At 40.1% G+C, this 14,898-nt stretch overlaps 1 protein-coding gene across 1 annotated transcript in view; it reads left to right on the top strand.

The window, feature by feature from the left end:
- Nucleotides 1–14,898, top strand: part of whrna (whirlin a) — a 155,313-nt gene that overhangs the window by 103,035 nt on the left and 37,380 nt on the right. Inside the window, exons 4-5 of the mRNA XM_034125693.1 lie at nucleotides 4,718–4,926; nucleotides 8,209–8,245. Coding sequence (XP_033981584.1) covers nucleotides 4,718–4,926; nucleotides 8,209–8,245 — 246 coding nt within the window. The remainder of the gene's footprint in view (nucleotides 1–4,717; nucleotides 4,927–8,208; nucleotides 8,246–14,898) is intronic.

Below are 14,898 nucleotides of genomic sequence, written 5' to 3'. Positions count from 1 at the left end.
GTTGGGGATTTTATGTTTGTTTTTTACGGCAACATGCCCAGTGTGTTTGCAGATCACATGTCTTATTGCACATCACACCACTCCCTGTCACCATGGCAATTTCTTTGTCCTTTTCACAGCAGACATGTTGACTTCATTGTAAGAGAAGCACTTATAACATTAACGATGGCTCTGCTCACTTCAAGTGTTCCTGTAAGTCGTGACATTGAGCCGTAGTGAACAATAGAAACACCCTGAAACCATCATGAGCTTTTCCTTAATGGGACATGTCAACATGTCTCCTGTCATCTTTGATGGGAAGCAGCATTAAAATGTCCTGAGGGGACAGGGAATTAATGGGGAATGGTATAAAGAGCCTTGTAGGGTAAGTCTCTGCAAGTCGAGCTGCTTCCCCGGCTTTAGAGCCTGGGCTTTGAATTGATTATTAGACTAGTGGTATATCCAGCATTGTTTTACCTTTTACTTCCGCTCATTGTCATTCTAAAAGAATATAATGGCTGAAAAGCCTCAATGGGGGGGTCATGTACAGATTTGGAGCAGGTTTTCTTCTATAGCTTTTCAATATTTATCAGCTCACTCTATAATGAGGAATACATTTAGATTTCAGAATAAAAAATGTTATCATTACTGACAGGTATGGTTGTGCTTAATAGTGCTATAAAATGAAAAGCATTGCATACAAATAATAATAACTTAATATATAGTTATATAGTGCCTTTCATAAAACCAAGGATGCATAATGCTAACAAGCAAAATGAAGTGGCTAATAATTAATAAATATTTATCTTTCTTTCTTAGCGTTTAAGCTGTTAAAACATATATTCATAAATTAACAAAGTATAATACATTAATTTCCTTTTCTTTTCTCTTATTGTGATTATTTGTATTATTAAAATATTATTACCAAAATGTCTGTGGCCATCGCATGCTGCTTGTGCATGGTGCCACTTGCTATATAGTGTGCATGGAAAGAGATTGGTATATCAATCGCCTTCACTCGCCTCTGTGCAGCAGTCAGTAAGTCATAAAGACGGGACACTAAGGCTCTGGAGGGCGCTTGTTTCTGTAATGGCTGTCAGGTCCAGTGCACTCTGTCCAGTTTAGGATTCATTCCGAGCTGGAAATCTTCTCTCAGCTTCACAGAGACTGCTCTGGCCTCCTGGTCCCCGTACTATGCAGATATTATTGCACCTGGATCTTCCTAAACCTCCACATACCTTTTTCTAAGGATGCTACCTGGAGGAAAGTTGTTATACTGTACGCTGTAAAACCTCGACATAAAACCAGACACCTACACAGTCCTGTTTCCATCACTGCCACCTCGTTTTTATGGCAGCTTTACAGTTGGAGAGTTCTGTTTTGGCAGCTTGTATTTTCTAATTTTATAGCTGACATTTCACTTTCAAGCACTGCCCGAATCTGATCCTGGAAAATAGCCGTAAAATCAGCTCGCAGCGATAACAGCAGTTCCTACCTAATGGCCATGACTTCAGCATCCGTGCTGGGGCGGGGGTCTCTCTAGGACATATGTTGACGTTGCAGTAATCAGTTGCAGCCTTTAGTCTATCTACCTATCATATTTTGTGAGTTATATTACAAAACTCAAAGGTTTTATTGTCCAATGCGAAAGCTATAGCAAAGTTGTTGCTTATGAAAATCTGAAGTCTGAGGCTCCTCCAATCGGCAATATACTGAAGAAAGGTAAAGAAACAGACACAAGATAATGCAAGAAAGTAGTGCACGTGACACAATGGTGCGAGTCAAATGCAGAGATAAGTCAACTATGTAAAAAATAATAAGAATGTCAAAAGTGAGGACTTTAGGTAGCCTATATTTGTATGATAATACCCTTAGTTTTTGTCCAACTTTGAAAGCAGGATTGGTTTCTTTATACTTAAATAAAGGATATTATTCCACCTCTGGCAAACAGCAGTCTACATCTACTACTACACTCACTTCTCACGCTGAGGGTCAATAAAGAGACCTATATATTAAATGGGGAATGATATGGGACTCAGCCAAGGTATTTTTTAAATGCTGACTCACTATCGCAATGTCATGGCTGAACGGGACTAGGACACTATCTTCAAGGGACAGAGATATGAACACAATGAAGTCAAATAACAGTGTGTTTGTGTGCGAGCTGTGTACATTTCAAAAGCCATGTGTGCTCTAAAGCTGCGTCTATTCCAAGTGAAACTGAGATAAACTGAGCTGAGCTCCCAACAAACTGATCTCTGGGGTCTAAGCACTGTATAAAGTCTGTAAGAAGCAGATTATTGAGTCTTTTCCGTGGCTTTTTGTTATACAAACAGCTGAAAGAAAAACGCTTGTAATCTCTCTTAAAATCTGTCTCTTCTTCCTAAGGCCTCAGTTAAGCCTGAATAAGAAATGTTTGCCGCCGCAGCAGAGCGTATGGTAGACGAGATGAGATTGATTGCATCTCAAAATGCAGTTTTGATTATGTTTCCCTCCTTGCATTTGCAATCAAACGGCCCTCATACATAATAAAAACGGTGCCATAAAAGGCTCTGATAAAGGTGGAGGTTTATGTGGAGCATGTCCTCAGATGTGCCGAGGTGCATTAGCGGTGACATACAGTTAGTCAGGTCATCTCGGGCTGTCGGAAAAAGCCCAAGAAACTGAAACGTACGAGATTCTGAATGTCTTTCATCTCCAGTTTGCTCCGGCTGCTGCTTCCTGTAAGACACTGGACATGATTGGGAGGTGCGGTTGGCCGACCAGTGTAAAGAGGGAATGGAACAAAGAGACAGAAAGTAACATTTGGGGACTTTCTTTAAATGCTAAACACTACATCAAGTTGAAATGCCAGACAGAGTAATTTGCAGGACCGTCGACTCTGTGCCTGTAAAGGGGGAGTGTTGAGAGTGTCCTCTGTGACTAATTTATTACAGTTATGGTGACGGGTAAAGTTAATAGAGTCAGTGTGAAGCACTAAGCATCTGAACTACCTGCCATTATTTCTTTACATTTGGGGGACAAGGGACTATTTCTTACGACAGTGTGTGTACAGGGACTCAGGTCCAAATGAAGCACTTAGTAGCACTTCTCTCTTAGTTTGCACACTGTGTATAATTGGCAATTATGAGTTCTCCATGTGTGCAGATGTGCACACCTCGATCAGAGTAGAGTAGGGGGTTGGAGGGACCATGTCTCATCCTGCTTTTTTGAAAGGTGTTTGTCTTTACTGTTTGAAATGCATGATATTGTTAAGGCCAATGGTAGCTTTCTCTATGCTATCGCTTCTTTTTCATCCCTCCTTCATTACAATTATCATGGTTTTTTGTGCCATTTTACATATAGAACCCTTATTAAAGAGGTTAGGCTAGACAAATCATGAAGAAGTTATATATCCCTATAGCTTTTAGACTGTAGTGTATTAACATTCACATCTTCACCACACGGAGGACAACATCTTTTGACTCTAATGCTGCTAAAGGGCAAACTGAATGCCTTATCAAATGCATTTAAAGCTAACTTGATCTGACATTTCCATCATAAACAGCTGATATATGATATGAATAACAACAGATTTGGTTTTCAAATAAGCTTGGATTTCTGCCCTTATTTTTGTGTATGAATCGGTTTCTAGGGCAGTGATAGATGATCTTGAAGCAGCAGATTAACAAAATAATCCACAATCTCAAACACTTTCAGTATAAATGTATTCTCTGCCATGTTTATCCATTATTTTACAACAGGTAAATGACAGTAAATAAGTAGTATAACTATTAAATTAGTAATACATAAATAAATGTATAAATACATAAGTACATTAAATAAAAATCGAGGAATAAAAACTACATTTGAAATAATAAATAAATATGGAAATAATTCAATTAATACATAAATAAATAAAAGTATTTTTACATTTTTCTTCACATTTATTTACGTTATTTTTCGGACTCCATACTTACCCCATTGTTGATCAAACGGGTTTCAACTCAATACCCCAAACGCATTGGGATAAACAAATACCTCGAAGCAGTCCAGAACCTCAATTTCATGTGCATTTTCTGTTTTGATTATTGATTTGACCTCTTAGGACCTTTTTTAGTTATGTATTATCCTTTTTCTAATTCTCAAATTTTTCTCTGTCAGTTGTACATAATAAAAGTCATGATTGACAGCTGTGAGATAAAACCAAGCGAGGCCTGCTCACAGATCAAGTATGTAGGAAAATTGCAGTTTAAAATTGAGAAGCTGCTCCGCCTCATTGAGCACAGACGGGGGTCCCTGCTACACCTCAGAGGATCGACCTTGAGGGTGTAGCTCCAAAACATCAGCTCATTATCAGAGACAGGAGGTACAGTCCAAGGTGGTGTTTAGTATGGACATCATTATCCACTTCCTGCCGCTGCCTTCAGGCTCCGCTCTTAGATAGAATGTGAATTTTCATATGAAAGCCATTTCTATTACATATTAAACAGTGCTGGTCTTGAACCTGTCAGTGAGCGGATGAAACTTTATTCTGTGTAATTATTTCACCCAACCTGAGAGAGCTTTTAACAAGAAACCAACCACCTAATTATCTCATTCTAATCCATTAAACATGTTACACTCCTCCACCACCTCCATCTGCCCTCTCTGACCTTTGACCTTGATCCTATGCATGCGGCAGTCTCTGCACGGACCATTTTTACCGCCTCGCTCAGTCCCCCCCACCATGCCTACGTGTTCCCTCCCTTCCCTGCAGGTCGGAGATCAGATATTGGAGGTGAACGGGCACAGCTTCCTGAGCATCCCGCACGACGAGGCCGTCCGGGTCCTGAAGTCGTCTCGGCACCTGATGATGACGGTGAAGGATGTGGGCCGCCTGCCGCACGCCAGGACGGTGGTGGGGGAGACCAAGTGGATCGCCAGCTCGCAGATAGGAGAGAGCTCGGCCAACAGCAGCATCGCAGGGTGAGTTGTGATTGGTCACAAAGAAATCTAGACCAATAAACTGTAAGAAAATATGAACCTGTTCTCCGTGACATCACACATAGGTTTCTGAAGAGCTTTTCAGTCCGTGTCAGTCCACGACGTCATTGGCCCAAAAAATAATGTTCCCATTGACTTGAGAGCGGTCTATAAATTGGGGTATCGTCTTTTTTAGGCTAAATCATTATTAACCCTGTAAGGCCCCCGGTTGTTATTTTACAACATCACTTTAAGGTATCCTAAAAAATTCAGTAAATGTTTTGTTTTTTGAAAGACTACATTTACTTTTGTTCAGCCTCACAATGGGTTAATTCAGCAGACTAGCTAGCAAGCTGGGCGATTAACATGAAATAACAGCAGCCATTGTCACTTCCACTGCACTACACGGTTGAAATGAAAGTGTTCACTGTGTACTAAGGAACATATTCTAATTGAGACGCAGCGCAACTTTGGACATGGACAGATGATCCAGAACATTAGCTTTTTGGGTGGCACTAAGACATGCTAGGTTCAAGAGGCAGAATGGCAGCACCCACGAATGCCAAAGAAAATTGAACTTCAACCCTTATATAAGATATATATTATAGTTCACCAAATGTACAGTTGTCATGAAGGGAACCCTGCAGCGTTTGTCGATGAGTATGCTAGTATTTTAAAACATTAAAGTAACTATTAATTGGGCTTTTTCAACATTGATTTCTCTGCTTGCTCTACAGCACACCTGAGGCAGCTGGAGATATTCTCCACGTAAACCAAATGCTTAGAGACACAAATCCAAAACGTCTTTACAGTACATTGACTTTCATTAGATCTTTCTAGTATTTACCAAGCCCTTGTGCAAACACAGAAATTCAAATTCTATATCAGTATCCAGGAAGAGAAGAACTACCATATTAATAACACAATAGAAAAGAGTTGCACCTTGTATTTTTACAGTGTCTGTATCTATTTGTATAATACACATAATATAATATGATTTGTTTAACCGCAAAACTCTCTAAACACTTTGATAAAACCCCAGAAGATTTTAGACTTTATTATAAAAAATGAAAAACGTCCTATACCAGTCTTGATCCAAAGTAGATGGAAAAGACTCTAGCCGCCTAATGTGATCAGGTGTCTATCTCTGATGGCAGAAATTGTATTTACTCCTTTCGCAGAAATAAAAATATGCAGCTCTGTTGGAAAATATCAAAAGCTCCTCTCAAAATGCCACACCTGAGCAGCTCATCTGCAGCTCATCACCTGGAATGAATGTGAGCCCCAACAGCCAAATTAAAGTCTGATGTAAATGCCAGACTCATTTCCTCATCAACTCAATCACACTCAACCCGACAACTCTCTGCCTCTCTGATTCTCCAAAGATAAACAGAGCTCAAAAAGGTATTCCACTTTAAAACTGATAGCGAGTGAACACCCTCCTGAGGGATTGGTTTATAGTTAGCTCAGTGCTTCCTGCAGGGGAGGGACAGCTAACCAGTAGAACATTTATCACAATCAGAAATCCTTTATTAGTCCTGCAGCGGGGTAAGCTAACATATTCAATATAGAGGAAAAAACACACATTAGTATTATATTAAAAAAGGACGGTACACATCAATGGTGAAAATAAGTAACAGCATTGTAAAAGCTAAGTTAACATATAAAGGCACTCAGATATTAAACACAGTTTTACAGTCATGTTTTAATAAATTATTACATTTTCTTACTTGAAATAATGTTTTATTTCATGATCTGCTTCTTTCTGCCATGTTGCATATTTTAAATCAGTCGGAGCAAAGTGCTGCACACTGTGTTTAATTTACTAGCCTATGTTTTACATCAAGACTACCAATTATCTGACGGTACACCGAGCGCAGGCATGGAGGAGACATTTAAATAATCACTATGCTGAGAATAAATGGCATGGTTGGTCTCAAGAGTCAAGCGGGTTAATTGAATTAGAATCCTGAAACAGGTCTCCACACGGTGCTTTTCCAGGTGAGACTGCACTCTTTCTCGTACCCCAGTATTTTATATATTCCCTGTAACTTCTTGCCCCGGAGGCAGCGCTTTGAGGTGACTTGTTAACCAGTGGATTTAAAGCATATTACTGGGTGGGCACTTCAAGATGTGAAGACATCTAGTCGACTGCGTTTGTGACATGCATTTTGATGTCTGTGCTTCACATTTATTAAAAAGCCTGACGGGCAGACATGGCCACTTAACATTTGCAGCAGTTTGTGCCACATCATAAGAAAACATAAAAGCCATGACGAAAATTTAAAATCTGTGGAAGTACGCATTTATCCGCCTGTGAGGAATGAGAAATATATTCATGAAAATGAAAAGCTGTTAGTTTAGATATTGCTTATCCTCTTTATCATACTGTAGCTGCCAAGTGTGTGAGTGTGTGTTTGAGAGGACTGTGAGAAAATGTTGATATAAGCTTTAGCAGTTTTATGATTTGTGTGTGTCTATCAGTGCATGGAAGTGCTACATGTATACTCTAACTTCAATCCAAGAAAATCAAACGTGAAGAAGGGAAGAAGGTTCAGATGAAAGTCATGAATGAAAAGAAAACCATCAATCAGTCTAAGAGCGTAGCTGCAGTTTGTAGTCTGGTCATGTCTTCTAGTATTACATTGACTCATCAATTATTGAATTTAGAATTACTTTTTCATTTAACTATATTGACAATTCCTTATCCGTCCTCATATCATAATCATTATATATCATATCCAACACACTTGTGGCAGTGCTTCGAGATTCCTTTCTGTGTAGTCATGCAGAATGGATGGGTGGCTGCAAAATAATGAGACAAATATGTTTGAGGATTTATTTTAAGGAAGGACATACATATGATGTACAGAGCCATCAAAGGGACATGAAGGGGGAACACATGTAAGTTTAAAAATACAAAAAAGATGTCCTTCTCAAACATCAGGAACATTAAGTTTGCTGCTCCCAGACTCCCCTAGTGTGTAGGCAAACTTTTCACAGGTCGAATTCAAGTTACTACTGTCGCTACGTGAAGTCTCATCAGTACATTTATTGAATATGTTTCGCATACCGCTATTCTTTCAAGGAACAATAGCTGTCGTAAGAACCCTAAATGTAAAACATATATCTATCTGTTTTAGTTTTTCATCAATGTGACTACAATTCCTTATAATTGCCGTGAAAACAGTGTGTGTGTGTGAGTGTGTGTGTATGTATTTGTTTGTGTAACGACTCTACTGTCCCTCAGTGATTAATTGTTCCTCTTCATCTGTTTCTCTGCAGCTTCTCAATGGACAAAGGAGCCTCAGCAGCAGGAAAGGTGAGATTCACAGGAAGTCATTTCCACTTTGTGTGTGTACACTGAACACAGTGTGTGTGTTTGAGGATTGTTTCTCTCCGGACAGGATAATCTAATCTGTCTGTCCGTCCGTCAGTTAACTCCGCCTGCAAAGGTAATTGAAGCGTGACAATAGGTCAGTGGTGTCACCAACCACTCTTCAGTAAATAGCAGATCTCACCTTTCACCTTATGTCTTGGCTAATAAAAGCTCACAGATTTCTACAGTAGCACATATCATGAGCATTTTATCTTCCTTGTAGTTATGTTTAATGCCGAATACAGCAAATCAAAACTACTCCTTCTTCTGGTATACACATGGATGTGCTGCGGAGCTTCTGTTAGCGTATTTTGGGTCGGGATATTTGCTTGTTTTTGGCACAGAGGGTGAGAGCAGATTAGTCCAGAAGTGGGCTTAACAGACCTCTTTGAGTTCCATATTTATCTTGTATCATCAGCACAATACCGTGTTTTAGTCGTTAGTGATCCAACCTCAAACATGGTCAAACCAGGTGCTAATAGACTCAGCAAACACTCATACTACACAACAGTATCCTTACATTGTGACCCTGGTATATCCCAAACTCACGCAGGATCCTATACACATTTTGAACTGACTTTGAGTGTGACTTTGAGGGTTTAAGAGGAGAGTTAAAGGAGACAGAAGCTGACGACAGAGAGAGAAAGCAGGTGAGGGGGAGGGGAGGAGGGTGGTAGGGAGAGCTCACTTTTCATTATGGAGATCGGATTGGGCAGTCTTCTCCTGACAGAGGAAGGACATGTAATGTGGAAACAGTGGGGCAGAGAGAGGATTCAGAGGTATTTTGAAAGTAAGAGTTAAGCAAATTCAAACAGCCTTGGGTCCAAAGAGCCACCAACACACACCAATGTGCTCTTTAAGTCAAAAGGGCCCTTTTAAGATGATTGTATAAGGGGCACTGCTATCTTATCAGCATTTTAAGATCAATATGTCTAAGCAATCTGCAGGATAGACGTTGCAGTGCTTCCAATTTATGCAGGCTTCCAAATACACTCACGAAACCAACACATCTTTGAAGGAATACTTGAACATTTGTTTGTTTATCACTCACCCAGTGTTTCCTTGAATTTGTGAAAAACACTTAGTTTTACTCTCATGCTTCTACATTGAACAAATAATACAAACACTTAGGAGGCCAGACTCACAAGGACGAGTAGCAAGCTTGCTCCAATGTGAAGCCTTTTATGCAGAAATGTTTTAGATTGTGAGGTTTTTACAGCAACAGCCTCGAGTTGCGGAAGAAGTGAGCAAATGACTGGATTACACTTTTTGGGGTTTTCCCTCCCCTGTAGTGTGTTTATATTTACAGGTGTTTGTGCATGTAAATGGACTGAAATGCTATAATCCCAAAGTGAACCTGACCTGTGGCTTTCATGCATGTAACACCAGCAGAAATAACCGTTCTGTCTGCTGGTTGTTTGTGAAAAAGCACTTCCTGTTCCTCAGCAGCCTCCACCAGTCAGCCTGGAGAATTTATGAGAGCTCGATTGCTTTCATCCTCTCCAAGGATTTACAGGATGCTCGCCTTCCCATCCAGTCTCCTATCCAGTGTAGGTAGACAAATAACTCCTTCTGATGAGAAAGTGTCAGAACTGTGAGGTGGGACTGTGTATCTGCCACTGTTAGGAAAGTAAACTAAAGACAAAAAAGCGTCCGAAATGCTTTTACTATATGTACCTTGTGAAGTCGGCCTGGTGCAGATTTCTGGAGCTTTTATAAAACGTCCCTATAGGATATCTTAAAGTGGACCTATCATGCTATATTTGAATAATATATTGTAGGGCCATACCTATATAAGGTATATTTATACGTTTTCTTTTTCAAAATACCAAACAGATCATGCATTTTAGCCATGCCTCATTTCGCTCTATTTTGCTCTCCTCCACCCTGTCTTTGCATGAGCTGCAGCTGACCACGCCCCCCTGCAAAGGAGGGGGCCGAGTTACGAGCGTCATGTTACCATGCTGTTACCATGCTGTTACCATGCTGTTACCATGCCACGGCAACCTCTGATTCCCCTGATAGGTCAGCTCCGCCGTCCTGACGTCAGAGGAATGTTCAAATCTGGATCAGTTTTTATCAGATCCGTTGCAGCCCCGTTTTTAGAGAAAAAGAGAGAGGGTTGTGTTTTCTGACACTTGGTGAGTTCCCTGGAACACCGGGGACACATATTCATGTATAAAAGACGTACAAAAGTGCATTTTGCATGATAGGTCCCCTTTAAAAATGTTTGTGAAAATACTTTCATTTGGCATTTCTATTTAATTCAACGCTTCACTGTGAAATCAAGTTGAAGGGACAAATTCAAATCCAAGCCTTTGATGTTGCATTTTTCTTACTTTGTTTGAGTACGTTTTAAATCCCCCCACCTCGGAGCCAAACACAGTCACGGTGACAGGAATGTAATGTTAAAGTTTATTAACAACGTTCACAAACACATCATCCATTCCTGATTTCTGATAAAGCAACATCCATCCTTCTGTTAGTCAAAAACAAAGTCACGAAGTAGATGCAGATGCGTGTCCTGATTTCATGGCTGAGTTAGATGAACAATCATTTTTCAAAAATACTGCAATCCTCTTATTTTTAAAAGCAAACCCTTACATAAAGTCTCATCAGGTGTGAGCCATTACATTGATAGGTCATATCTATCTCAATCAGAGGAGAGCAGAAACGAGATAATCCTGAGATTCCAAAGAAATCCTTATTATCCTCAACAAAGCTCATATTTCTAAGATGTTCTTCTTTGTAGTCTTTTGTGACTTTAAAGCAACATCGTGACAATACTAATGGTTACCTAATTAATGAGAGGAGGGACACACAGCTTATATATCATTTTCTCCATAAATCTGTAGCCAGCATCCTCTGTGTCCTTCTCCAGACTTCACTGGGAGTAGCCATTGAAGTAGACAGCAATGCATGCCAACAAAACCCTATAGCTTCAACATGAATACTTTTTCATTTCAAAATACAGTGGCTTGTGCACAGTGGGGTTTGGAGGCTCTCTGGACTCAAACTGCAACATAACAACACATCTGTGAACATACACCAGGGCCAAATAACCCCCTTCGTCCATCAGAGGGTTTATGAGCCGCACACACAGTGGGGTCCGCTCCTCCTCTCTCCATGTGAAGCAGGGCCAATATCTTCAAAGCAGCAGTTAGTACCTGGCCCTGTCCTCTGCAGCACTTCAAGGTCCTTGAAGTGATTTTGATCTTGAGTGTAATTACAAGCTTTCCTCACTATAATATTGTTGTTCTTGTGTCATACAGTTTGAAACATGCTGTGCGTCCATTTCAAACCTGTGTCCTTAAGGCTGCCCTTGATCAAATACATGTTGTTCGATGGGCTCTTTTGATCTCCAACATGAAACAATCCTAACTGGTGGGGAAAATGTGTTAATGCATTTTTGTTTGCATTTGTATGTGAGGGGCTATGAGTAGAAGCGTGTTGTGAATGTGTCTGTGCTAGGTCGTTGTTTTTTTGTTGTTGAGGTCTTTTTGCCTGCCATCACCTGTTTCTCTTAATTTATAGGCACTATTTCCTCAATCAGTCTCTTACTCTGACCAATTGGGTCCCATGTGAATCCACTGTTATCTGACAAGGGTAAAACAGTGTGATACAGGGATGACAAACAACTATGGGTACCATGCTTAAGTGTCAACATATATTTGGCCATGTCTTGTACTTAAGTTGCTTTAATATATAAGCCCAATGCCCTTTCATAGCCATCAACCTGTTCTTCAGCTGCTCTAGAAATCCCTTAGAAGCTTTAAAGAAGGCCAAATGTTGTTTGAAGGCGTTGCAGGAAATTAAGAGAATGTTAAAAATAAAAACATAGTCATAGTTTACCAGTTTATATAAGCCAAGATAAGCAGAGGACGTGTGTGTGTGTGTGTGTGTGTGTGTGTGTGTGTGTGTGTGTGTGTGTGTGTGTGTGTGTGTGTGTGTGTGTGTGTGTGTGTGTGTGTGTGTGTGTGTGTGTGTGTGTGTGTGTGTGTGTGTGTGTGTGTGTGTGTGTGTGTGTGTGTGTGTGTGTGTGTGTGTGTGTGTGTGTGTGTGTGTGTGTGTGTGTGTGTGTGTGTGTGTGTGTGTGTGTGTGTGTGTGTGTGTGTGTGTGTGTGTGTGTGTGTGTGTGTGTGTGTGTGTGTGTGTGTGTGTGTGTGTGTGTGTGTGTGTGTGTGTGTGTGTGTGTGTGTGTGTGTGCATTAGGAGGGAAAGATATGTAGCAGCAGGGCTTAAGGGCCATGCAGCAAGCAGAGAGGCGATAATTCAAAGCCAGAGCCAGAGAGTCTGTGTTCGCACCGACCCCACCTCCACCCTCACGCTGTGTCAACACCTCCTCAGCATAAATATGAATCTCCATTAGAATGATCTGCCAGTGATGGTGCTGCTCAAACAAGCAGAAAACAATGTTCATCTAATAATCTGCTCTCGCTTCCCCGTCTGGTGCCTGTAGATTCAGCACATCCCAACATCAAACGCCTGTCCTACCCCCGCCTCTGTTATTGAGGCCTAAAGGCCAAGCTAGCCGGATAAGCTTATTAATTAAGGATAGGTCACGAATCATTAATTCGGCTCTGACCCCATTTACACAGGGATCTAGAGCAAATTAATGTTATTTGAGAGACAACAAAATGTATTACGGCAAATAACAAGGGTAAATGTTGCTTCTGTCCGTCTAACCTAATTTGCTCATTGGAGTCTGTGGTCGCTTTAATGTAACGGTGCACCAGGATGAGATAAACACTGGTCAGTACATGGATCAGATGAAAACGGTTAAAGACAAACAAGATGTTTTATTAGCAGGATAAGTGTAGCCAAAGTGGTGCAAAAGTATTGAGATCCTTTACTTAGGCAAGGCAAGGCAAGTTTATTTATATAGCACCTTTCAACACAAGGCAATTCAAAGTGCTTTACAAAAATGGAAGACATTATGAAAATGGCATTTAAAATCAGTCATTAAAAAGAAAAGATAATAAAATAAACATTAAAAGAAAAAATACATGGATAAAAGTTACAGTGCAGTTTAAGATGTGAATAGTTCAATTAAAAGCAGCGGCAAAAAGAAAAGTCTTCAGCCTGGATTTAAAAGTAGTAAGAGTTGCAGCGGACCTGCATGTTTCTGGGAGTTTGTTCCAGATATTTGGAGCATAATAACTGAATGCTGCTTTACCATGTTTAGTTCTGACTCTGGGGACAGAAAGCTGACCAGTCCCTGAAGACCTGAGAGTTCTGGATGGTTCATAATTTAGCAGTAGGTCAGACATGTATTTGGGCCTAAACCATTCAAAGCTTTATAAACCAGCAACAATATTTTGAAATCTATTCTTTGACACACAGGAAGCCAGTGTAAGGACTTCAGAACAGGAGTGATGTGATCCACTTTCTTAGTGTTAGTGAGGACTCGAGCAGCGGCGTTCTGAATTAGCTGCAGCTTTCTAATAGATTTTTTAGTGAGGCCTGTAAAGACACCATTGCAGTAGTCGAGTCTACTGAAGATAAAAGCATGGACAAGTTTTTCCAAATCCTGCTGTGACATTAGTCTTTTAATCCTAGATATATTCTTTAGGTGATAGTAGGCTGATTTAGTAACTGTTTTAATGTGACTGTTGAAACTCAGGTCAGAGTCCATGACTACACCTAGATTTCTGGCTTTATCTGTTGTTTTGAACATTGCAGACTGAAGCTCAGCGCTAACTTTTATACGTTCTGCCTTGGCTCCAAAAACCATTACCTCAGTTTTATCTTTGTTTAATTGGAGAAAGTTCTGACACATCCAGTCATTGATTTGTTCAATGCACTTACTCAGTGTTTGAATTGGAGCATAATCTCCTGGTGAAATTGTTACGTAAATTTGTGTGTCATCCGCATAGCTATGGTAACTTATTTTGTTGTTTTTCATTATCTGAGCCAGTGGTAGCATGTAGATGTTAAAGAGAAGAGGCCCCAAGATGGAGCCTTGAGGTACCCCACATGTCATATTTGTCAACTCAGATGTGTATTTACCTATAGAAACAAAGTTTTTTCTGTCCTTTAAGTAGGACTCAAACCAATTTAGAACTGTTGCCGAAAGTCCCACCCAGTTTTCTAGTCGGTCTAGTAATATGTTGTGGTCAACAGTGTCAAACGCAGCACTGAGATCTAATAATACTAACACTGAAGTTCTGCCACTGTCTGTGTTTAAGTGGATGTCATTGAAGACCTTTACAAGAGCAGTCTCAGTGCTGTGGTTTGGACGAAATCCTGACTGGAACACATCCAAACAGTTATTTAAATGCAAGAAGTTACTCAACTGTTGAAATACAACTTTTTCAAAGATTTTACCTAGAAATGGCAGGTTTGATATTGGCCTGTAATTGTTCATTACTGAAGCATCTAGATTATTCTTTTTTAAGAGCGGTTTAATGACTGCAGTTTTCAGGGCCTCTGGAAAAATACCTGAGTGAAGAGATGTGTTTACTATATGAAGTAGATCTGAGGCCATGCAAGGAAAAACATCTTTGAAAAATCCTGTTGGAATAATATCAAGGCAGCAGGAGGAGGATTTCAGAAGTTGAATAATGTCCTCTAAATTTTTACCATTAATCTGATGG

Source organism: Trematomus bernacchii, unplaced genomic scaffold (assembly GCF_902827165.1).
Source record: "Trematomus bernacchii unplaced genomic scaffold, fTreBer1.1, whole genome shotgun sequence".
Taxonomy (NCBI): Eukaryota; Metazoa; Chordata; class Actinopteri; order Perciformes; family Nototheniidae; genus Trematomus; species Trematomus bernacchii.
Note: the sequence above shows the minus strand (reverse complement) of the source record. Positions and strands in the feature narration are given on the sequence as shown.